A 26,496-nucleotide genomic window follows, 5' to 3' on the forward strand; every position below is an offset into this window, starting at 1 on the left:
TATTCTCTCTCTGTGAAAACTGCACATGATCCAACTCTTTGAATAAAATTTTCTTAAAAAAAAAAAAAAACATATCGTCATTACGTCAACATCGAAAAACAATTACACTCTGGCATTTGGTCCTTTAATCCACATCTTTATTACGTCATCATTGAGAGCTAGTTATACAGATGTATGTAATCTGGCACCACTGCCGTATCAGGCACAATTTGCTGGGACGGTGCATACGCATCAAAATTGGCGGGACGGCTGGGACGGTGCATACGGCGCAAAGTAACCACAGTATACCGCTAATCAATTTACACATTACGTAAAAAAGATGTGGATTAAAGGACCCAATGCCAGAGTGTAATTGGTTTTCGATGGTGACGTAATGACGATATGTTTTAGTGTTGGGAGGATTAAAGGTAATGCTCCTATGTATACATGTATGTAATCTGGCACCACTGCCGTATCAGGCACAAGTAGTCATTACTGAGATTTGACAGTTTGTAGCAGTCGAAAGTACTTGCGCGCTCTGCTTGCGCACTAGTAGGCCATAAATGGCCTACTCGTGTGCAACAAGCAAGTATGCACTCGACAGAGTGCAGTTCTAGTTAGCTTCTGCATTGTGTGCTATTCTTATGGAAAAGAATAGCACACACTAATGAGATTTTGATATACATATTATCATCAACAAGTCTCTGAATGTAAAACTCTGGTTACATGGTCTCTCAGTAATGTTTTTGCCTTTGCTGGGACAACGAGAGTGCTCGAGGCGGTTCCAGGGGTGTCCCCAACTAAATAGTCAGGGAGACCAAATAGACCCCTTGGAGGTTTGTAACAGAGTTTACAGATAGTGATGGGTGGCGTTATATCCACAAACGGGCTGTACTGTGACATGTGCCTCACTGCGGGGGTCCTGCAGACCTAGGGCCCTCAGCTGAGGTAGATTAAAAAACAACTTGATGATGAATAATGGAAGGTGTGTGTGTCACTGGAGGCCATAGAAATTCTTTAAAAAGCAGCTAAATGTAACATAGCTCCCATTTGTTGTCTCCACCAGGCCGAAGGCATGGGGAGAGAGTATGTTTTGCACTCCGTCCGTGTGTCTGTCCGACTGTCCATCCTTCCATCCATTACCAGCTAATCTCCAGCAGCATTAACCCGGTCGGTGCCAAATTTTGCACACACACTCCCTCGATGCCAACGATGAACCTCCACCCCACATTTCCAGAACGGCCTGTTATAGCGCCACCAGGAGGCAGACATTTTTTTAACATATTTTTATACTCCTCCAGATTCTGTCCAAAGATCACGCAAATGGTTACACACTATCTCTATAGTCAAGAAGACGGATCTGTCCGATATTTCATATTCCATCCTAATTGGCTAACATTGGCTTTCAAGGTTTGCAGAATTGGCCCGTTTTGAATAAACCTCAAATCATGAACGCACTCAACGCAGTGTGCAATTTATGTGAAATCTTTCATAGACTTTCCTACTAGGCTGAGGAATATATCGCACCCTTTTCACATTGGCCTGTTATAGCGCCACCTCAAATCATCCGATTGCCATCAAAGGCATAAGAACAAATGCCACCCTTTTCACATTGGCCTATTATAGCACCACCAGGAAGCCACAACCTGACCTGCCCTGACCTGTGCCCCGAGGGGCACTTTTTCTAGTTTTTGTTGTGGTTCTCAAAGTGGGGTACTTGACGGGTGTCCCCAGCTAGTATACCCAGCCCTATACCCAGAAACCTATACCCAGCCCTATACTCAGAAACCTATACCCAGCCATATACTCAGAAACCTATACCCAGCCATATACTCAGAAACCTATACCCAGAAACCTATACCCAGCCCTATACTCAGAAACCTATACCCAGAAACCTACAGTATACCCAGCCCTATACCCAGAAACCTATACCCAGCCCTATACCCAGCCCTATACCCAGAAACCTATACCCAGCCCTATACTCAGAAACCTATACCCAGCCCTATACTCAGAAACCTATAACCAGCCCTATACCCAGAAACCTACAGTATACCCATCCCTATACCCAGACACCTATACCCAGCCCTATACCCAGAAACCTATACCCAGCCCTATACTCAGAAACCTATAACCAGCCCTATACCCAGAAACCTACAGTATACCCATCCCTATACCCAGACACCTATACCCAGCCCTATACCCAGAAACCTATACCCAGCCCTATACTCAGAAACCTATACCGAGCCCTATACTCAGAAACCTATACCCAGCCCTATAACCAGAAACCTACAGTATACCCAGCCCTATAACCAGAAACCTACAGTATACCCAGCCCTATACCCAGAAACCTACAGTATACCCAGCCCTATACCCAGAAACCTACAGTATACCCAGCCCTATACCCAGAAACCTACAGTATACCCAGCCCTATACCCAGAAAACTACAGTATACCCAGCCCTATACCCAGAAAACTACAGTATACCCAGCCCTATACCCAGAAAACTACAGTATACCCAGCCCTATATCCAGAAACCTATACCCAGAAAACCAGGCCGTGTTCAGAACCCGCTTCCCGGTTCAGGTGCTCTGCGGCTGCGGCGCCGCGTCCTGGTAGTCTGTGTTGTAGGGGAAGTAGTAGAGGTCGTGCTTGACGGCCATGAGCAGGCCGGGCGCTCCCCCCCGGCCCCCCAGCTGGGAGGAGAACTGCACGCTGGGGATGAGGTCCCGGGCGGCGGGGTGGGGGGAGGGGATGGTCCTGAGCAGCAGAGCGTCACTGAGACTCCACAGCCTGGTGTAACAGTCCTGACCCACTGTGGACGACACACACAGAGAGAGAGAGAGAGGTTCTCAAAACCCGTTCGTGCAAAGGACCGCCAAATTCATACATATTTGGTCGCAGTCTATATGGGTCCTATTTTCGCCAGTGCTATACCCATTATCCCTAAACTTCTTTGCCTATTTTTACCAATTTGAAAAACACTTTTGAATAGTTCAACTACTAGCTGATCTATATCGACACATTGTGAGCTTGTAAATGGGCTAGGTTTTTCAAAATAGTAAAAAAATGGCTAATACGTTTAGGGATAAGATATAGCACCAACTGTCTGAAAACGATTTGTTCCAGCGACCCCCAGAGGAGAAGATTTGTGTTACATAATTTATCAAAATTATAAAACTTTTTCCAATGCTTCCCATGTAGACCTGAGGCCGAATCTAAAAACGTCTTCTAAAACCTTAACCTAAGTGGTCAACTCATTTTGCTAGGGACTCCTGGAACCTTTTTGGAGTGTGTCTGTGTGTGTTACAAAGATTGAATAATGAGTACTGCGCTAACACAAGAGCTTGTGACTAAATAATTTGTGAAAAGTAACAGTTTTGGACACGGCCCGATAGCGACATGCGGCGACATGTGAACAGAGACAGACAGCGGTTTGCTAGGCAGCCCACCTGCTAGGAGGAGCCCCTCTGACTCGTTGACATGGACGGGCAGGTAGGCGCTCTCGTTGTTGTGACCTTTGAACTCCTTCACTACCTTCGACACTCGCACATCCCACATCTTGATCTGCACACACAAAACAAATAAGTAGGACAAGTAAGCATTCAAATAATTGCATCGGGGGGGTACGTGTACCTGATCTGGCTCAAGTTGGTGTCGGATAAAAAATGTACTAATGCAGATTGGCTATTTCTGAATGTTTGGAAAGTATACAATTATTACATATATATAAGCTCTAGTTTGTCATACTTGCAAAAAGTATTTAACATTTTTTTTAAATATATTTTCTATTGACAGATGAGAAACGGAGAGAGACAGAGAGGGATAATCGGTGAGTGACATGCAGCAATTGTCCGTCAAGCTCAGGAATCGAACCCGGGACTTGCCGTTGGGCACCAGGGGCTATGTGGTACACGCCTCAACCACTATCAGCGCCCCCCAGAAACGTTTATTTGAATTACGCATGTAATGAATATTACATACATTTTTATTATGTCAAACCTACATTTAAAATCCTTAAATCACAATTACTATAATCTATGAACAGTTAACGGTCAACTAAAAAGCCATGCCGCTGACCTGTCCCAGCATGTCAGCGGCCAGCAGGTAGTTCTCGTCGTGCAGCAGGCTTATGGAGGTGACCGCAGACTCCTGGCGGAAGCGGCAGCACTTCCAGCTGTCCTTACTACGCCTGCCCTGACGCAGGTCTATGTTGAAGATGTCCCCCGAGCGGCAGCCATTAAACAACACAGGCGCCTGAGAGGGAATGGGAGTCGGACAGAGAGCGAGAGAGGAAGGGAGAGAAGAGGAAAAAAGAAGAGAGAGGGAGTCAGTGAGGGAGGGAGAGGAGAGAAAAGTGAGTACTTTCACAGTCAATTCTTTTTTGTTTTTTCCAATCGTAAATCGATATAAAATTGTGATATCTCTGTCGACACCGTCTCTGATTTGAAACACTCAACAAGCAATGTTTACTTAGCAAAGTTCCCGGTTGGTTTCCTCACCCTGAGAGCAAATTGCTGAGCCAGGACGTCACTGCTAACGCCGTATGTCTGTGTGCGCCCCGTCTCTGCGTCTTTCACGATCACCCTGCGAGACAGACCTGCACCCACAAACACACACAAATTACCATGCTTGTGAGGACACCAAAGGTTTAGGACAGTATTTCTTTTTTATGAATGCCTTTTTTTCATGGTCATCTTTACCCGTAACCAGAGTTATACTTAGTTGCACACGGGTGTTGGGGCCAACATATTGAGCGTTAGTAAATCAGGTATTTTCAGTATACGACACTGTGTTTTTGTTTTATCAGTGCAGACCATAAGGCAAGTACAACCTATACACAAAGGTAATAAAAATGTATTTAGAGGGGATTGTGGTTGGTCGGACCTGTGCTGAAGATCTTGTCTGCCTGCGGGTTGAGGCACCAGGCACACGACCACGCTGTAGAGATCTTAAAACTACACAACATGCCCGGCTGGTCTGAGAGAACACAGAGAGACACACACACAAACACAGATATGAAGAAGACAGACACATGGGTAATTCGATAACAGAGTTTACATTACATAAATAACCCGAATAATGGTTAAGGGTGAAAGTATAGATGTTGGATCATAATGAACATTTAATCCTCCGATGTTTTCACATAAAGTAACGAGAATTTGTAAGTGAATGCGATGTGGTCGATGCCATTAAAAGTACCGACTTCGGTGCTCTGCCCGAATCTGAACCCATTTGATTTGGCGTTAGGAAACCGTTGTGACCGGATGCCCTCGACAACGTGGACCGCCAGGCAGGCTTCGGACCAACGGCCGTCCGCCTACGAAAGGCGAGCGCTCCAGCCACTAGTGTGAAAGTATGTATATAAACTGTTGAAAATCAACGTGAGCTCAAGTGTGATCTTATCAGACCTGGGTTGGAGTTGCTGAACAGAGAGACGGGCAGCAGGCTGACACAGCCAGGGGTCTCTGCGATGCCCACCAGACACAGCCTGAACAGGGTGACGGTTAAGGAACATTCATCTCCACGTGGAGATCAGCAGATCAGTTACAGGAGATCTACAGCAGTGGTTCCCAAACCTTTTTAGCTCGACACCCAACTCACCAAGAATTCCTGATGGAAGATCCTCGAAACGTTGATTCAAGCTATAAACGGCGGAGCTTATTTTGGCAGCATGCCTTGTTGATATATTTTTATTTTCAACGTTAACCCATTAAAGCCGGGAAAGAATCCGTATCATTTTAGATTTTAACTTATATACACTCGTTTGGCTATACAAAAAAAAGCAGATATACAAGCTCACAGCGCGTCACTTCTTGCCAGGTCTGCTATTTTTGAAAGATTGTGACAATTTGTGAAAATCTTACCAAAATACATATCATCTTGGGGGTCCTTGACATGAAAAAGGTTTGAGCACCACTGATAAAGGAACAAAGGTTGACATTTATTAGAATTGGCCTCAGGTCTCTAAATCCAAGCCGACAGAACAAGACTGAAAGAAAGGATACAGTACGTGTGAGTCTGGATGGCTGACCGACGCCCAGCAGATGGAATTCACCTGAAACACACACAGTCATGTTTGAGACAGCAGCTCAAGGGCTCACATTCCTCAGAAGGGCACAGAGGCAAGAGAGCCAAATAGGTGTCTCATTTCTGCCCATTTTGACCTGAGATCAGATTCTAAAAATGTCTTCTACATCCTGACAGTTTTCTGAAAAAGCTATGTTTCTATGTCAGTCGTTACCCCGTCAAAAATAGCAGACCTACAAGCTCGTAGCTAAAGCATAACAATGCTAACACCAAAAGTGGTTCCCGACCCAATATGGGATAAAGTAAACTTTTCAGAAAATATACAGTATACATCTCATGCTGGTTCCATGCTGGTTCCAAAGTTGGGCAATGAATTGTGAATGCTTTCATTTAGTTGTGACCACGTTTGAGGTGCGATATGAGTTTACACAGTATATTGGGAGATGGCGGCTTGGCTCGCCGTTTATTTTTACTTTTGCATTGAACATTGGAACGTTACAATTTGTATTGTGCTATTAAAGGCAAACAGTGCCTTTACACTTTGTATTCACAAATTGCACAGGGCAGATGTGAACAATAACTTAAATATACAAAGAAATTACTGACACATTTAATAATTTTCTCTTTATCTTATTTTTTACAAAATAGCGGAAATAGTTGCAACATGTTGTAAGCTTGTAGATCTGCCGTTTGAAAATGTATGGACATTTAACTCAACAGGGAAACGATTGACTGATTGATTTGAACGAGCTCCAGAAGTCCCTAAAAATCACTGCCTTCCCAGGGAAATGATTTCTAGCTATTTTGTTCAACAATGTAACCGTTTTAATAAATTCTCATGTATCTACAGTATTATAGTTCTTTTAGTTTTGAATACTTTGTTTTCCAATTAATATATTTGATATTGCTGTATTTAATGTATATTGTTGATTATTGATAATTTGTTAAGGTTATGATGATGCAAAAAAAAGAATTGCGATTATCTCAAATAATTGCAATTAGGCCATTATGTCATAATTGTGACAGGCTTTCATACTCACTGCACTTCGCAGCAAGCCTTCGTAAAGTATGGCCTCTTGGGGTGTATTGCTTTATTCGATAGAGGTGCTGAAACTAACTGTGGCATTATTCATTTACTGTACATAAGTAACATTAACCCATTTTGGGCGGGAACCCCTTTTGGTGTTAGCATTACGTTATGCTTTAGCTATTGAAAAATAGCAGATCTACAAGCTCATAGTGCGCCACTGAGTGGTGCGCCACAAGCTTGTAGGTCTGCTATTTTGGAAGAATCGAAGAACGACTGACATAGAAACATAGCTTTTTCAGAAAACTGTAATTTTCAAACGGACATTTTTAGAATCTGATCTGAGGTCACAATGGGTTAATTCCATTGTGTGTTAATTCCATTGTGTGTGTGTGTGTGCACGCGCGTGTCCACCTTGCGGTTGGTGAAGTAGAGGTTGTCACACATCTCTGCAGACATGGAGCCTCGCTTGCAGCCCTTGAAGGTCATGATGCCGTACTTGCACCCGCCGTGAGGCACGTCGTTCACCGTGAACACCCTCTCACACGCCGAGTCACCCTGGAAGAGACCGGCGAGGGAAAAGGTGGGGTTACAGAGATGCAGAATCAGGGCCGTCACACAACTATGACATTTTACTTGCAGATTGTCATACTAATACTATTTTACTGTGTGGCTTTTAGGCCTCGTAAACAAAAGCTGCAAATAACTGTCAATGGCCGACTCCAATAATTAAAATACAAAAATAATTATGGCCAAAATACGTCATATTTAATACCAAAATAAATTACACTGTGACTGAACCCCTAAATGCTCCGGATGAGCAGGTTTGGTGCCTTGCATGGTTTCCTCCGCCATCGGTGTGTGAATGAGGTAAATGTAATGCACATTGTAAAGCGTTTCGGATAAAGGTGCTGTAGAAGTGTGTGTGTGTGTGTGTGTGCGTGTGTGTCATTACCACTATCCGCCTGAAGTTGTCTGTATCAGGGTAGCTGCTGTCCGAGCTCTGGACAGTCAGTCTGTGTCGTCTCATTCCACTCACTTTCACCTCATGGACAGCCCTGAAGACACACAGGAAACCATTCAACTTTAAACTTCTAAAATCTTTCTAAGTCAAGTGGATGGCAGAGTACACACAACCACCAACTGTGACTAAACAAAGGCAATGGTGAAAGATACAGTTATCGTTATATGGTGCTTGTTGTTCTTCACTGGACAGATGCTGTAACCTTTCCCGGTTTTATTTATTCATTCATACATACATGTGTGTTTATATAGGTGCCCCAACAGCGGCCCCTTCCTGTGACCCCACTTTGGATCATGACTCATAGGTTGAGAACCAGTATGCCTCCTATAAGAGTACACACTCCTTAACCACATGAACCCTAACTTCTCCATTCGGTGCATAATACATTTGCACCGAACAATAAAACATTCTGCGGAAATTCACGTGCCACAATTTCAATAATGAAACACATTGTGAGCTTTGTTTGGGCAGTTTGCCCTGGTTTACCATCACCTAAAAACATGCCGGTTCTCGGTTTTAACGTGGCCATGTGGTCGCATTATTGGTCTAGATGACAATCTGTAACATTTTGTTATTCAGAGACTGCTATTACAGTCTATCGCCACAAGATGGCCTCTTTCCCTATTGTAATGTATTGTCATGTTTCGCCTGTCTTGTCCCTTTGTGCCTGCCGTAGTGTTGTTTAGCTCCGTTCTGAAAGCACACGTCTGATCTGCTCGTGGATCATCAGTGATATTTTACCCATTACACAAGTATCTTATGGTGTGACAGAAACGAGTCAAGAACAAACCTAAAATGAACGCATGCCTAAACAATGCGCAACGCGCTGTAAGCTTATAGATGTGCTATTCTCTGCACACAGTCCACGGTACAGCGAGGTAACATTAACTCCTCCTTGGGAGCAGAGGCTGAGCTGTTACGGCTGACAGTCAGACAGTGGCTATTTCGCCAATGCCGAGCTGCAACAAATTTGTTTCCACAGCATAGCTCTGGTCCATAGCAGCAATGATTTTTGCGACATAATGTAAACCGCTGGGTTATCAACAAGGTTTTTTGTGACTTAGCACATCCAATAGTAATAGAAAAATCTCTTCTATCAATTATTTGGGGTTCAAACTAGGGATGTTCCGATCACGCTCCCGATCATTTGAAAATGACGTGGTCGGCCCCGATTTCCGATCACCAGATCCGATCAGGACAACCCTAGTTCAAACCATATACGGAGTATTGGATTGTTTTTTTATTTGTTTTTTTTATTAATAAATATAACAAATTGGGACAATCTCTCAGTTGAATCAAGCAATCATATTTTTTTATTATTAATTGAATTCATTTGAGTCTTATTCGACTAAGAGATTGGCAGTTGAATCAGACTCCCTCATATTGATTACCGTAGTCGACTATTTTAGGTCAGGTCTACTGCTACAGGGGCAGGACAACCTTAGGCACCATTGGCACAGGGGAGGGTGATCACTGGCATAAGTGTGAGGGAGAGAAGGTTTTTCTTTTCAAGTTAAATTTTCCAAAAAAGTGTAGTCAGTTAAATTAACAGTTTGACTGTTTTTTACGATTATCCCGCATTTTAATCAACCCCCCTTCACTGCCGAGATTGTTGTATTACCTTTAGAGCATACGCTGAATTATTTGGGCTTTTAATCCGCGAAAATCCATCAAAAAAAGCTCCCGTGGTTTGTTATGATCTGTGTGTAGCATCCACCATCTTGGTGCACCCGGAAGACGCACACAAGATTGGTTTCAATGAGGCGTTGCAACCAATGCATTTCCATTGGCCTCAATTTCCCAGAAGCCCTAGCAGCCCACAGCATGTGACGATTTCCGGTTTTGTCATCACAGCGAAGGCATCCAGTCTCATACTCCGCGACGAAGACGGATTTTCTTTTGATTCATTACATTACGGCGGATTAAACACATAAAACAAAAGGCGGGTATGTCCGATACGGCAGCGACATTAACCTGGAGTAATCCATTCCCGGCACGGAAACTGTTAAGTCAATTCACATCTACAAATTGCATGATCATTTACATCCTGCACATAATTGTACATTCATTCAAACTCCTACTCATGACTGGAGCCAATTAGGTGGGTTATTGCTCTGACTTTAATGATCATTACGTCCTGAAAATATTTCTAAGCTTGTTATGTGTATCCTATAAGGACGATCAGAAAATCAGTTGGGAATATTTGCAGACCCCTGTACTACTAGATGGGTCAAACTTTGTTCAGGCTGCCTGGCAGGAAATACTGTAAACTTGGACCCTAAGCAACACAATTTTACTGATGCAGTCTGTTGCTATTCATAGCCATTTGGCAGTCCAAACATAAGTCTGTGCGAGTGTGTGAGTGCGTGCGCTGATACAGTACCTACAATAGGCGTCCCCAGATAGCAGTCCTAGGTGTTTTTGATTCATCAGCATAGCTGTGTTGCGACCAGTTCTTGGAGCTTTCTGTCAAACAAACACACATCCACTGTCACATCAATAAATGCTGTAACAAACAATTATACATCGTTTCTGTCGGGCAGTGACCACTCATGTCCATATTCTAAATGTGTTGAATCAACGGCATCATACTAGGATACTACAACGTCACATCAAATTATCAAAAGTAGCAGATCCACAAGCTGGAAATCAGTTTCAGACATATGCGGTTTCCACCCGACAGAGGCTATATCTACCAGGGATGCAACGGTTTTCGGTTTAAAACCGAACCGTTCGGTACAGCATACACGGTTCTACGCGCTCTAATGAACCGCGCTATTTCGGTTTGCATTAATTAATTTCTTACAGCTGCGAAGAATGTATTTCTCGGTCACACACCGGCCTACTTAGAAGTCTAGCACTCTATCGGTCACACACCGTCCTACTAAGAAGTCTAGCACTCTTTCGGTCACAGAAGTGTAGCACTCTGTCGGTCCACCCCCTACACACACACACACACACACACACACACACACAGAGAGAGAGACGGCATGATGAGGAGAATCCACTCCAGCCCTCGTCTTTAAACGTCGTTCTTGGAATAATTATTGATCGTCATACACAGAGACACACACAGCGGAGTAACCTCGCGCCAACAGGCTTCTAAGCACGGTCTTTGTAAATTTGTTCAGATCTGATTCTGCATCTGCACTTGCTGTTTGAGTGCTAATTAAGAGGGAGAGTGAGAGCAAAAACAACCCGCAACAAAATGTCCAATCCATGACTGTAGATAGAAGCCCTTCTTCTAATAATATAAGCATAATATCCTTAAATCCTCATGTAGACTTATTGTAAACTTTTGTATTTTTCTGTGCGACACGAGTACACGACGCATTCACTGTGTGAATCCTTCCCTCCCCTCCACCACTCTCCTCTCCTCATGTGCTTACTGCCCCGTGTGAGCGCATAGGTGCATTTTTTCCCCCCTTGAAAATAATGATGAGGCACATTAAAATGGCAATATAAGGTTTTTTCCCCCTTTAAAATAATGAAAAGGCAGAAATGCCTAATAAAATAATATATGCTAAAAAAAAAGAAAGAAGAAAAGAAAATGCTAACTGAACCGTTGCACCCCTAATATCTACATTCACGCTCTTTCAGTACATACAGTATCTGCACGACTGCATTTCTTCTTGCTCTGATGAGAACATCTTTCTTGGACTCTAGGTAGAGATTAGGGCTGAAACTAGAGATTAGCTTCTTGGTGGATATTCTATCGATACATGGAATAATTAGTAGTAGACAACGCCCTGGTAACGTCTGTCCCGACAGCCAGGAACCTTGGTGTTGTCTTGGACAGACACTATAACATACAACGGATTAGACCGTTCCTCACCCAGGAGTCAGCCCAGCTCCTAATCCAGACCACAGTCTTGTCAAAACTTGACTATTGTAACTCCCTCCTTACTGGCCTACCGGCTTGTACGGTCAAAACATCGGTAATAGTTGGTCTAGAGTCCTCCAAAATAATCTTGTATTAGTCGGGGGGGCTCTAATCAATCATGAGACAGCTTTCTGCATGTGCCTTCCCAGAGTAGACCTACTTTATTGGGCATATCGTCCTTCGTCAGCATCACTGCTCTCCGGCGCTCTCTCTCCCTCTCCAGTAGCTGTTCGCAGGTCAGAGGATTGTAGTTGTTGTGTCCGGGAAGCAGGCGGAAATAACGGTTCTTGTCCGCATCAAAGTAAAACCCTCGCAGCTCTGGAGAAGGAACAGAAGAGACAGGAATGAACGGTGACTCAATACTAGCAGAGAGAACTAACAAGCAGACATGGACAAAATAACCCATTGACTAAATACCTCAATATAGATATTGCGACAATATTTGTTTGCTTTCACACAATATTTACAAAATTAGATCTGATATATTATAATCAGTGATGCTTATATTATAACTGAGAGGGTAATGGCAAATAATATAATTTTAATGGGGTTTGATTGTTATTATTTCAGTTATTTGTCATATCTGCTATGTGCAAATGTGCACATTTTAATGTTTGTTTGGCTAAATGCCAAACAGACATTAAATCTTTCATCATATGTTCTTTTTTTTTTCTTTTTTTTCCCCACGATTTTGTAACCCATTTTTCACCCCTGTGTCAATCATCTAATGTGATCCTGGGCTCTACACACCCTCCACCAACCTAGTCCCCATATATGGGGGACAAGGGGAGAGCAACGGACTTGAACTCATGCTTCCTTCATGCCTGAGTGTCCAAGTTGCTCCTTTACACCTGACAGGGGGGAGTTTCCCTGGTTGGACGTAGCTCGTGGAAGGACCACGTTATTCCAACCAGTTCCTTTCCCCTCCATCAGGCGCCCCGGCTGGCCAGGGGGAGGCAGTTTAGTGACCAGGATTACTGCATGTTTTTTGTGAGGGTACCTACCCTAGGGGACACGGGGAGAACATGCAAACTCCACACAGAAAGGCCCACGGAGGAGGAAACACGCCACCAGCACCCACAGCGTCCCGAGCGGGAATCGAACCCAGGACCTTCTAGCTGTGAGGCGACAGCACTACCAACTGTGCCACCGTGGCCCTTCATCATCATATGTTCTAAGTTAACAAATAAATAAAATTTGCAATTAATTGTGACAATTAAATTATAATCGTGACAGCCCTATCAGAAATAGACATGACTAGATATTAAGTCATTCTAAGTAACTACAAAGGGCACATGGCTGCTATTGAGCAGAGACCCGATGGAGCAGTTTGGGAGTTTAGTGTCTTGCTCAAGGACACTTTAATCTGAAAAAATATAAAAATAAGATAAGGCAAGATTGTGCCAATAACCTGAATAATTAGAACTCAACCTAGGCTCCAAGCTGCGTCCCTGTATGTCAATTTTACTGTCTGCTCTATCTGGTTGGCCCGGTTTTATGGCTGTCACACTGCGGTATATTGCTTTGAGTTACGCTCACTGAACTGTTTGAGTGTTGGGTAAAACGCAGCATGCTTCCAGGTTCCAGCTCAATGGAACCATTTACTCCGTTCATATGAGACCATACAGTGGTTCTTAAAGTGGGTGTTCGGTGACCCCCAGGGGCCGCCCGTGGTCGCAACATTTGCGTTGGGTGACGGTCCTGCAAGTACCAATGCAGGGCTCTATTCCTAGACTCCTAAAGGCAAGCACAAAATATTTTTTTAAAGGAGGTCTGTGGCCAAATGCAATCAATTTGGGGCTCCTTCATATGAAAAGGGTAGAGAACCACCGATCTACACACAACAATCTGCAGCAGTCCTTCCACAACACGCAACAATCTGCAGCAGTCAACACAACAACACATACAGTGGCTCAGATGATGTGTGAATGGAGGTGAGGAGACACCTTCCCCTGCAGAACGCATTTTACTGCAGTTATAATGTACCTGGTATTTGCATAACAAAATGACTGAAAGTGAAGTTTGCCGTCACTAAACTACATTTGTTACGCATACTGGAACATTTTTCAGTGGTTACACAGAAATATGCATTGTGTACCATGGTTGTATTTAAATTATTTTGGGGGGTCCCCAGATAACTAGCTTAATGTTCAACATTGTTTTCTCACTCAACAGTAAACAAACCAACGTACAGTATAAGTGTATACAGAGTGTATCTGCACATTTCCAAAGTTAGAATTGAATTACTTTAAAGGCCTAGACCCAAAGGGGGTACTTTAAAAGGCCTACACCATTATTACCATTGGCTGTGCCCCCTATTGTTGCTGTACTCACCAGGTGGCTCAGTGCTGGGCGCAGCAGAGGGAGTTGAGCTGCTACCATCTTGACTCGTCTGAGAGGTTGAAGGTCCAGATCGAGGGTCGCTGTGCCTGAGGGTCAAAACAAACAGGATTTGTTTCCCCACCCAACACTGCTGCGAGGACAACTTTTTCCATCTCAAATCTGTATGATATTGTTGAAATGAAAGTCGTAATTTCCTGCACCGTCAAGCTTAACCACTTACATTTTGTTGACCGTAGTCCACCAGGGTTATGTACTACTTTGCACTACATGCTAAATACTGTATCTCCGTTGAAAATAACCAATCTCTACTTTTTTTTTATCCCACAATTATTGTAACCCTTTTTTTCACTCAGTGTCAATAATTGCCTAGCGTAATCCTGGGCGTTACACTCCCTCTGCCAACCTGGTGACAGCAACAAACTTGACCTCACGCTTCCTTCAATGCACAGAGTCCAAGCCGCTTCTTTTTACCTGACAGTGAGGAGTTTCCCCGGTTGGACATAGCGCGTGGAAGAAGGAACACGTTATTCCAACCAGTTCCTTTCCCCTCCTCATCAGGCGCCCCGGCTGGCCAAGGTGAAGCCGTTTAGGGACCAAGATTACTGCATTTTGTGTGGAGTCATGGGGAGAACATGCAAACTCCACACAGAAAAGCCCTTTTGCTAACCCCACATAGGTAATATGGGCACTGATGACACGGAGGAGAGAACAGGCCGCCAGCGCCCACAATGTCCCCAGCAGGAATCAAACCCAGGACATTCTAGCTGTAAAGCGACAGCGCTACCGACTGCGCCACCTTGCCCCCGAAAATAGCCAATCTACAAGTTCGAAATGTGATGTGTTGACTTGTAGATCTGTTATTTTAGAATAGAGATCTCAGAAGTGTTCATAAAGGCCAGTCCACAATACCCTCCCATTGATCCAAATCAAATATGCTTGATATGCTTGTATTAAACAACGTTAAACTCACCAACATTGTAAGGCAAGCTTGAATTATCTTCTTTCAATCTGCAAAGCGTTTGTTTCATAAAATCAGACCAGTCTTAAGTGAACTGTACTGTACTGTACTGTACTGTATTGTACAAGCCCTCCTCCCTGGCCTGTGTGCGTCTGTGTCTGTGCGTTAGGCTGTGCAACAGTGACACTTGGTGGTGAACAAACGCTAGAACGCTATTTTCGTGCTCGGACACAGGGACAGACCTAGCCGCAATTTGCAACTCTAGATTTTGTGTGTGACCCAGGGCCACACACATAGCTGTCTATAGGACTGGTTGCACCACTCAAAAATCCACCGTATAAATAAATTTTATGAGCTACTTTCTGTCAAGAAATTTGTGCAGGTATTATTTTCTGGTTTTGGAGAAACGCACGTAACTGTAACTGAACGGCCCTGCGTACCATCCGTTTCAAATTTGCACATAATGCAGGAGGCAGCAGCACAATGCGTTAATGAAAGCGAGTGCTTCCTACGGTGGATTCGTATGAAACAAACACTTTGTAGATACAAAGAGGAAAATCACACCCATGTGAAGTGAAGGGCGCTCTTATCATCATACATCATCTCATTCCTCGTTCCAGGGGGGCCCCACACTCCCCAGCAAAATGCGATATTATACAACATCAACAACTTCACCCCCATTTTAAACTTAGGCAAATCGAAAATAGACGATCTGCAAGCTCAGACCGTGTCATGATGAAACACATTGTGAGCTTGCAGATCTGACATTTTCGAGAGGTAATATTTTTGATAATTTAGAAACGGTTTAATTTAACATCTTACTTTATTATGGGGGTCCCATCCCCGGCATAACTTATGTTCAGATTCAGATGGAATTGTTTTGAGAAACACTGGTCTAGAACTAGAAGGTCATAAATGTCATTCCCATTTCCCAATAGCTTCCCTGTTGCCTCAGGTGAACGGTTATATTTTGTGTAAAACAAAAAGCAAGCGCAAATTAGAAAGGAGAGAGCATGGCTTTGGCTTGTTTTGTGCAAGGGTTGGACTAGGTGTGGGACAGTGGGAGCAACACTGCAGATTTGTTCATAATAAGGAACAAAGACAGAAAATCTTATTTCGGTTCAGTTGAAAAGTATAAACACATTATTTGATCATCATCAGGATCAATGAACTTCCCCCTGCATACCACATGTTGTGATCACGTGGAGTGGTTTAAAACGGGTGAAACTCAAACTGAAAAAATGATCAAAAAACATGGCTTCACTGGCAAATAACAAGCAGTGGATTATTTTCTGAAAAAGTATTGACACAAATACAGACGAAGAGGACAACCCGAGCTTTCCATACAGCAGTGATATTGCCGATGTTTTCGTCATTTAAACAATCAGATCATATAGTAGTCAAGCTCCTACTTGGCCTCACCCCCCTAACCCACCTCACCCCTGCCCACTTTGACAGGCTGGAATGGCTTAAGGTCGACGACAGAGTACAGCATCTTGCAATGGGTCTGGTCCACAAGATTCGATACATCACCAAGATACCCATGTACCTGTCTAGATACTTTCTTAATGTTAACAAAGTCCACACCCACAACACCAGAGGGAGTGCAACGAACCATGTACAACCCAGATGCGGCACAAACAAGGGACTAAATTATTTTCGCTCCTATGTCACCAAAATGTGGAACGCCCTACCAACAGTAATTAAGACATGCGAATCCCTTGACTCCTTCAAAACCGCTCTCAAAGGGTTGCAATTCGAGAAACAGGCCCCCGTCAAATCTGAATCCCCCCCACCTTTTTCCCCTCACTGTATATGTTTTTTTTCCCTTTTTACCTCCTTTATGATCAATTCCTGTTCTGTTCTTTGACTATATAGAAGTGTCTATTTGTACGTCTCTAAATGTTTTGATGAATTGAACAATGTGGACCCTCTTGTAAACAAGTGTAATGCTAATGCTTAATTGGGTCGTCCACTCACCGTTAACAGTCTTTGTATTGAGTTTGTGCTTGAAATGTACTGTAATTCTGCAAACTGTTAATAAATATTTCAAAGTATCCGTTTCTATGAATGGGCTGAGCTTGTTGCAACTTTGATGCAGATGTAGCCCCACAAGTCAGAACCCAATGGTACTGAAGTTTCTGACATTTTTGAGACCCAGTAGCCATGGGGTCCTATTCCACCTCTACCCTGCCACCAGGTACGCGAACATAAATAAACATAAATACGTCGGATACGTCGTTTCTGTGCCGTTTGAGGGCTTCTGTTTGTTTCAGTTATTCTGAATGTGTGAACTATAAGTACCTATAAATACCGCTGCGAATTCTCCTGTGCCGCGGAAGCATAGGCGGCGGGTGCGTTTTACCTTTGGGTAGGCTATAGAATTGCGTTGGGGGGGGATTCTCGCGGCCGAGCGGAGCGAGGCCGCCGCCGCGGATTTATTTATTTATTTATTTCCCAGATGGTCTAAAAATGAGTTATTTAGCATACTTTTACCAATGAATTAGCCTATACACAGACAACGACTTTTGGACGTCTTTTTCTCAAGTCTCGAGTCAGTCAGTCAGTGACAGTGTAGATTACCCGGCGGTGTTGGCGTGTTGCTGCCCCTCCGGGAGTCGCGGCTCATGGCTCTCCACAGACGGCACAGAGACAGCAGTCACTCCACTGAACGTGCCAGTGTTGCTGCAGTGGTGTGAACTGTGAACCGTGCGGGCACTGGCGCTGCTGAGTTCTGACACCTTCTATAATGCTGCGCACATATATTATATATATAAAAAAAATACCCAGCATAATTTTTGGGAAGGCTAAGCCTTCCCTAGCCTTATGCACCCGCCGCCTATGCGCGGAAGCCGTTAAGTATTTTTAATCTTTGTTTGACCGATTTGGTAATTTTGATTCTTCTCTTCCTTCCTTATTTATTGACACCTCATCCGCGGCACAGGAGAATTTGCAGCAGTATTTATAGGTACTTATAGTTCACACATTCAGAATAACTTAAACGAACAAAAGCCTTTAAACAGTGCAGAAACCACGTTACCGAAGGTATTTATGTCTGCATTCCAACATTTCCATACGAAAACACATCACCGCACAGGGACCCTACGGGCGCGTTCGGAAATAGCGCACTGAGCCCACTGTGCAATGCAAACTAATAGGCGAGTGTGCTCCGGTGTGGTATTTCCGAACGCGCCCTACGGGTCAGCCCGGTTCGGTTCGGATTGGGCTGACCCAGGGGGTTCCGAGAGGGGCTAATGCAGATGGCTCGTTGCTTGCTTGCAAACTAAATAATAGCGTGCATAAACTGCACTGACTGCATACAACCATTGGTATGGATGAATGCATTTAGTAAGCAGCACTTTTCGGATTTATTTATTTATCAATTCGATTTGCAATTTAGGCGTTTTTATTTGCGATGCATTTTTTTTGGCCCCGGGCCCCTTGGAAAAACAGCTCATCATATTAATACTCGGATACATTAATACACTCGGATTTATGATGAATTCCTGTTCTGTTCTTTAGCTACATAGAAGTGTCTATTTTATGTCTCTAAATGTTTTGATGAATTGAACAATGTGGACCCTGTTGTAAACAAGTGTAATGGGTAATTGGGTCGTCCACTCACAGTTAACAGTCTTTGTATTGAGTTTGTGCTTAAAAATTACTGTAAATTCTACAAACTGTTAATAAATATTTCAATCAATCAATCAACATAGATAGATATTTTACCATTGTTCCCGTGTGGTCCTGTGCCATTCGCGTCGTTGTCCGCCGTATCCCCTCCGATTTCTCTCTCGTCTGTCCCTTCGGTTCATCCCGAGTTATGTTCCGTTCTTCTCAGCAGGCCTACGGGTGGTCCAAAACAGTTACAGTGTGTATGTCACTGTACTAGGTCATAGCATTATGCAGTCTGCCTGCCTGGCTATCGCTAGCAGTCAAGAAGCTAACCTGCATAATAATTTGTTGCTAGTTAATTATTCCAGAGACATTTAAGACCGTAGCCAAATCACTAAAACGGACGACAGTTCATTGAACATGTTAACTATCGGTGTTTCAAAAACCAAAACAAAGCGTGCAGTGTGTTCTGTTATTTTACTAGCTCTCTAATATAAAACCACCTTGCTGCTTCCATGTTGAGGTCACGTGATCCTTTGGTATTTGGTGCCGCCTACCCCGAAGTGTGATTCGGTCATATAGTTGATTCAGCTCGTGACGTCGGAGGCGTTAATTGGCTGATTATTTGTGTCAATCCAGAGCCATAACTGAGTGCTCGAGCGCTGTTCATGCAGCCCACCTAGTGGAGAGTGACAAGCTGGACTTTGAAATACATTGTTTTCAATGAGGGCGGCGCAAATATCAGCAATTTTAGGCATGTGTGCAACACATGACAACTGTTTTAAAGTATTGTACAATGACAACTAAAGTCTCTGTAATGTTTATGTTGTACTATATATAGCCTAGGAGGCTACACGTCATTGCAACGTGTGTTTTGGCCGTGTTGAGTTCACGGTTCACCTGGTCGCCATGGCAACAGAAATACACAAGAATAGTGTCGATTGTCGAATGTCCATGACAACAAAGTGTTTACATCGTAACGCCTAAACCCTAACTAAATCATGTTTGTACATTTCAGTTAACCTCGCCTCACCAGGCTTTCCACCCTTAGGGCCGATTCATACTCCTATTTTACCGCTGTTTCGGCGCTGTAGTGCCGAAATGATTTCGGCTCGTCAGAAATTTTCAGTAGCACCGAAGAGCCGACTTTAGGACGGTACCCGCCCCCCCGAACCTCAAATGACGTCAAATTGTAGGCTCTACAGAGCCGAACCGACTTTTATTCGGCTCTAAAATAGGAGTATGAATCGGCCCTTTAAGTATATATATTACTCTATGTTTCCACCGCATTTCAGTAGGCATACCATTTCACACACACGTAGTTTTGATTATTCTCCACCAGGCGGTGCAAAAGCTTCTTTCAAATTATGTTGAAAAGGGGTCAAAGGCTTTAACGTTGTGCGGAGAATGAATTTATAATACTCTAATATACGTGTGAATTAATCTCCACTAGATTTGTTTAATAGAGAATAAATACGACTTTATTCCGTTGCTTTTAACGGCATCTTGATCGTCGGGGATCTAATCAAATTGTTATTGGTTTTCTGGTGAACCACGTGACCAGGAAGAGGTGTCGAGTATCGGAAAACCGAAAACAAAAGCAGACCTACAAGCCCACAACCCTAATACTCTATGCCCACAACGCGTTGCATCCGTAACTCGCTGTGGTCTTGTAGCCCTGCTATTCTTCGATGAGCGACACCATCGTGCGACGAAGTACATGCGTCGTCGGGCAAAAATGTTTTCATTCTTTCTTATTTTCTTTTTAAATATTTTACTTCAGGACGTCAGTATGGCTCGTCGTGTCAGATCGTTGTTCACACTGAGTGTCACATGACGCTTAAAATATACTGTATACAAATTTGACATTTACCACAACTGTAACTGTCATTGGCGAGAGTGACCAGCCCTTTCTGAAAGCCACATCGACATCGCTTCTCGGCCTTTTGGCTAAGATCAAGTGTAGTATCTGTTCTTATCAGTTTAATATCTGATACGTCCCCTACCCGGGGACCATATATTAAATTGATTTTTGGAACTGGGAGATGGAATAGGGGCTTGCTCCGTCCACTCCACGCATCGACCTGGTATTGCAGTATCTCCAGGAACGGTGCACCCCCCTCTACTTGTCAAATGGAATATAACAACAACTATATAATGCAAACACTGAAGCAAGCTTCATCATTTGATAATTTAATTATGGTCATTTTTATCATTTTTATCTATGAGTTGAGATTAAAATATACCGGTAATAAGTATCTGTGAGTGTGAGTAGCTGAGCTGTGAGTTTGATTACTAGTGAAATACAAATCACACCCATGTGTTAAAGTTAATGTTTAACTACATCACCTAATCAACATGAGTTAGACTTTATAAACGTCTAACTCATGTTGATTAGGTGATGTAATGATGTAAAACAAACGGTGCCAACACAAACATTACATTCTCTTTATTGTTAATGGCATTTGATGTTTGTGTCAGGGACAAGATGACATACATTTTAACTTTAAACCTGTAGGCCTATATAGATAAAAACGTATATAAAAAACGTAATTCTTGAAATGTGGCGACGTAATAATATTCAGCCGCTAGATGTCGTACCACACCTTTCAATATGAACACACCCTGTGCCTCTAGGCTAATAATTCAGTGGTGACCAATGACATTTTCTTTAGCTACTGACTGAGGGAAATGATTTTCAACCTAAATGGAACCTCTTCCATCCTGAGTGTCAGAAACAGCAGAACTGTGTTTTGTTAAGAAGCACAAACACATGTTTTAGAAGAACAGAACAGTGTTCAAACGTACTGAAAATCTATCAAGTGAATGGATGGTGACTTTGTATAATACTTTATATATATATGTATTTATTTAGGTGAAATTAAGTTACACTTCAGTGAATAATTATTATTGCTACATTTGTGTATTGATTGATTGATTTATTTTAAGATGTAAACCATCAAGTTGAGTGTTCATGAAGTAGATATTATATTATGTGTATTTTAAAATATTTTAATGACTACATGCCATTACAGACAACAGAGCTATTAGCTAGTGTACTATAGTGGAAGGCAAATATTGTTGGCTACTAATTAGACATAATGAGAATGAATAGCTACTTGACACTGCTGTGTGATAATAGACTGCATGCTCTAATATAGGGCATAGGCAGACTGTCGCGCGTGGACACGCATGTCCCGTGCTGCACGCAGCTTCAAAACCGGGTTTTTAGACAGCTGGAAAAGAAGCTCCACCTCCGCGCTCGACTGACGCGGAGGAGAGCGCATCCGTGAAGCTGTCCGTCGTGGTGTTGTGTGTAGTCTACGGTAGACTGACTACAGTGTACGTGTGTCAGTAGGCTAGTATGTAGGCTACTGTGATACTAGTCTACTGTATGCTAGGTGTGTTAGTCTCTGTACCTAGTACTATATATGTTACAGTAAAATCGAAAAAAAACAGAACGGGGGGCGCCCGTTTTATTTTTCGGCACAGGAGGCCGCGCCCAGGTCGTGGCCGGGTCCCTTTAAGACTTTAACATAGGCTATGTAGAATGTTAATTCACTGTGAAGTCCAACTGGGGACCCTTTGGCCTCGCTCTGGAAGAAATGTGTGCAATATGATCGTGAGTTTACTAAATCACAGTAATCCTTAATCGTATTCCATCATATTCAAGGGCATTTGGAGAGAAATTAGACAGACTCCAGTCACTTTAGACTAGAGCACTGCAGAGGGTTTGTTAATATCAAGGCAATTATGTTTATGCACTGTCAAATTCTCATTACTGTACACAAATGTATTATAAATCTTCATGTTTAAGCACAAAATGTATTTGAGAACCCATAACATTTCTGTGCCCCCCACCACACACACACACACACACACACAATACAGTTGTGGCCCGACCCTACACAGTATACTCCTCTCTGCTATGGAACAAACCAACAGATAGGCTACTAAGAGAATATGCATTTTAAAGCGGTGTGCCAAACTTCCATTAACAATAATTGAATCCCACTTGAGCTGGGGGGGGGGGGGGCAGCTAGAGAGAACAGCGCTATGTTTATTATTAAAACGCTGTCTACTCTAAACTCATTCTCTCTGTATTTCAGTGGTAATGGAGCAGCAAGAAGACCCTTGGCAGAGCAATCATAGCAGAGCTGCTGTGGGCCTCCAGCCGGTCGCGTCTCTAGCTTTTTTTAAGTGAGGTACGAGAGTGAGATTCATTGAGATGAATTTAGACCAATTAAAATGCATTATGGGGTTTCAGTGCGGCAGCGCTTGCAAGCCGACCTTTTCAATTAAAGGCGTGAGGGGATCCATGGCTAATTTCATAGTTGGGTTTGGTTTCGAGTGTCTTGTCTTGTCTACAACACACTGAAAACGCACTATAGTCTGTTTGTCCTCGTTCACTCAGCAGAATAGACTGCTGGACAGTTTCACCCTTTGTCAGCTTTCTGATTGGTTCCTGACTGTCTAACCAGTAGGCTCTTTCTGCCTTGTTCCGCCCTGGTTCCACCTTGTTCATGTTGAATTTGCTAAAACATCTTTTTGGGAAAAACTAAAAACAAACAAATGATATCAGTAAAAAGGAACATCATATGATGTTTGTGATAAAGACATTTCCTCTTGAGCCACACATGTTTAATTGTATTTCATTTTCAGTTTATCATAACCTCATTTCATACTCCACATTCCCACATGTCAGTCAATGGTCATTATCAAACACTGTTTGCTAACTACTAAAGTTAGCAATCAGTTGATCTTGACTTGTTCTACAGTTATATTCATTCATTTCATTTCATCATTTGGACAGAGACAATTGGTTGGTCAAACATACTTTTATTCCTTTCAAAGTAAAACAGTTTTAAGTTATCATTACTATGTTGTCAAACACCCACTACTCACACCATCCTCATTTCCTGGTCAAAAGCAAGGAAGCTCTTAGAAGGAAGTGAAGTGGTCACGTGACTGGGCTGCGCCATGACACTTTCATGGACACTTTAGCCAAATTCCAATACCCAGAATCTCGGCTACTCGCTCACTCGCACTCAGTCACTCCAGCAAGGTGGTGTTATGGTGGAATTGGTGACCTGCTGAAATATGTGACAACCGTGGAGACAATCACATAATGTAAATGTGTCCTAATGTCAATTGTTGCAGTTTGTTCATTAGCAGAGTTCAACCTAACTGTATTTAGGCCATGTATTTAAAGACTTCCATGTAATAGTTGTGTGAACAAGATGGTCACATATTTGGCAGGTCACCAATTTCACCGTCATTTGCCATGCTGGAGTGAGCGAGTGTGAGTGAGCGAGTGGCCGAGATATTGGGTATTGGAATTTGGCTTTTGAGAGCCAAACTACACCCGGAAGTTCGGCAGAATGCACTGGAGCCAATGAGAGCTCAGTGACCAGCTCATGAACAAACATTATTTATGAATGACTGACTGAGACCTTTTGTAAAGTGATCGCTTCTGGAAAATAAAATAATATATATAACACGTTATTTTAGGCTGTCTTATTTTTTGATGTGCATACTACTTAATGTGATTTATTTTTTCAAAGAGCAGAGAGCAGCCCAGGCAGAAAACGTACTATGTGCTCTTCTATAAATACCTCAATAAAAATAAATAGTTATTAAAGGTATATTCAGTGATTTCACTCAAAAAACCTTAGGTTTCGTTTTTGGCTGTGGGACCCAGGCTTTCGTCCAATCAGGATAGAGAGTCAAAAACGAAACCTAAGGTTTTTTGACCCCCAGGGGTTAACTGGGGACAGGGAGGAACTCCTTATATGGCCAGCACACTCTATAGTAGGGAGGATTATCACAACAAAACAAAAAAATAAGTGATATTTGAAATAAGTGAAATCACTGAATATACCTTTAAGTCGAAAAACGTGTGATATCACTTATGTCTTCTTTCATATTCCTGAACCAATTATATGACAAAGCTCGCAATCGTTCATGTATAATGTTTGTTATGAGCTGGTCCAGCCGGCTCCATTCACTGCCATGTATTCATTGCACTACTGGTGTGAGTTTGGCTCCCATGAAAGTGTCCATGAAAGTGTCATGGCGCAGCCCAGTCACGTGACCACTTCACTTCCTTCAAAGAGCTTCCTTGGTCAAAAGTAGTCACCACTGCTCCTTTTATAGGTGGAGGATTCAAATTGGGTTGCACCATGTTGCAGGGGTGCATGTGTCTGGCAATACATACTATTTCATATGATTGCAACGAGACGGGTTGTTTAAGACCTGGTTTGTTGATTACTTTGGTATATACTGTAAATGTTGGGAAATGTTTTCTGTGTTGCATGTTCACTAGATTTGTAAGTGAATGCTTTGGGGAAACATGTCTCTAGACAGATGGTATGGGCCAATAGTCAGAGGCCTGGGTTTGAGTTGATGTAGTCAGTCCATGGTGAGACATGGGGAGGAAGGGGCTGGAAGCTCTGCCCTAGGACTAGCCGCAATTTGCAACTCTAGATTTTTTTTACAATGGGTTGAATCTAGAGTTGCAACAAGCTCCATCCACTTCCTATTCATCATTGGTTTGCGATCTGCTTGTCTTAAATGACGTTAAACTCACCAACATTGCAGCTGTAGTCCAAGCTTGTTTTTCATAAAGATCCACCGTAGAGATATTATGAGCTACTTTCTGTCAAGACATCCTCTGCAAGTGATTATTTTTCTAAGTGCTGGAGTTTGGAAGCACTCGTCGTACGTCACTGAACGGCCCTGCGTTCAACCTGTTTCGAATTTGCACATAACGCGACCCGTTAACAGAAACGAGTGCTTCCAAACTGCAACACTTAATCATTTGCAGAGGATGTCTTGACAGAAAGTAGCTCATAACATCTACGTGGATTTTTATGAAAAACAAGCTCGGCAGATTGAAAGAGGATAATTCAAGCTTGGACTGCAGCTGCAATGTTGGTGAGTTTAACGTAATTTAAGACAAGCAGATCACAAACCAAAAATGATGAATAGGAAGTGGATGGAGCTTGTTGCAACTCTAGATTCATCCCATTATAAAAATATCTAGAGTTGCAAATTGCGGCTACCCTAGGACAGTGTTGGGACTGGTAATGTCCAGACAGGATGCTTGAATTTAAAGCATAGCATGTAAGTTTGATATTTTCATTTTTAGAAGTTATATTTAATTTTTTGTGAAAGAAATATTTTCCTGAGGCATTCTTTTGGAACATTATTTTTGGAAACTATTGAAGAAATAAATCTTTGGCAATAATAGAGATTTTTGGTATGTCATTTTTCTGTGAACCTAGCCCTCATCAAACGGACTCATTTACAATGTTCCTTTTTACTGACACCAAGTTTAAAATAAGAGATGAGTGCACAGAATATCAATATTAAGCAACTGAAAAACATGATTCTTTAATGGTAGGATTTTTGTCCAACCACGAAACGGCAACCAATGGGTGCGAAGAGGGGCACAGCCATGGGCGGGACTTGACAAAGGGTGGATTGGGTAGTGGATCTGAAAAAGTTTTGCCAGGGACCTAGAGTTTTAATATTATTATTTTATACTTCATTGTATGTATGGGGTCATGTGGTGGAAATTCCTGATCTTCAAGCTTGCGATGCATCGCAATGCTGTGCGTTGTGAGCTTTTTACAATTC

At 42.8% G+C, this 26,496-nt stretch overlaps 1 protein-coding gene across 4 annotated transcripts; it reads right to left on the minus strand.

Moving 5' to 3' along the window:
• Positions 1-1,888: 1,888 nt before the first annotated feature.
• Positions 1,889-19,357, minus strand: wdr21 (WD repeat domain 21). Of its 4 annotated transcripts, none has more exons than XM_083790305.1 (14): positions 18,970-19,357; positions 14,274-14,368; positions 12,100-12,257; positions 10,440-10,522; positions 7,988-8,090; positions 7,447-7,590; positions 5,984-6,033; positions 5,387-5,466; positions 4,863-4,955; positions 4,478-4,575; positions 4,056-4,232; positions 3,428-3,542; positions 2,514-2,790; positions 1,889-1,929 (listed from the first exon to the last, which is right to left on the minus strand). In XM_083790305.1, exons 1-13 carry the CDS (start codon positions 19,053-19,055, stop codon positions 2,558-2,560), a joined length of 1,515 nt encoding a protein of 504 aa, XP_083646431.1. In that variant the 5' UTR covers positions 19,056-19,357; the 3' UTR covers positions 1,889-1,929; positions 2,514-2,557. The 4 variants fall into 4 exon arrangements, with proteins under 4 accessions (XP_083646431.1, XP_083646432.1, XP_083646430.1 ...); XM_083790306.1 differs by lacking the exon at positions 1,889-1,929 and adding an exon at positions 2,153-2,199; XM_083790304.1 differs by lacking the exon at positions 1,889-1,929 and adding an exon at positions 2,154-2,251.
• Positions 19,358-26,496: the final 7,139 nt, after the last annotated feature.

Source organism: Protomyctophum parallelum (assembly GCF_964188405.1).
Source record: "Protomyctophum parallelum genome assembly, chromosome: 19".
NCBI classification, from domain to species: Eukaryota; Metazoa; Chordata; class Actinopteri; order Myctophiformes; family Myctophidae; genus Protomyctophum; species Protomyctophum parallelum.

Excerpts from the sequence above, each read along its gene's own strand:
- wdr21 (XM_083790305.1), bottom strand. The coding sequence starts at position 19,055 with ATGAACCGAAGGGACAGACGAGAGAGAAATCGGAGGGGATACGGCGGA. Across the intron at positions 14,369-18,969 it reads AGGACCACACGGGAACAATG|GCACAGCGACCCTCGATCTG; the intron begins GTAAAATATCTA and ends TTTGACCCTCAG. Across the intron at positions 4,233-4,477 it reads CTCAGCAATTTGCTCTCAGG|GCGCCTGTGTTGTTTAATGG; the intron begins GTGAGGAAACCA and ends ATTCCCTCTCAG.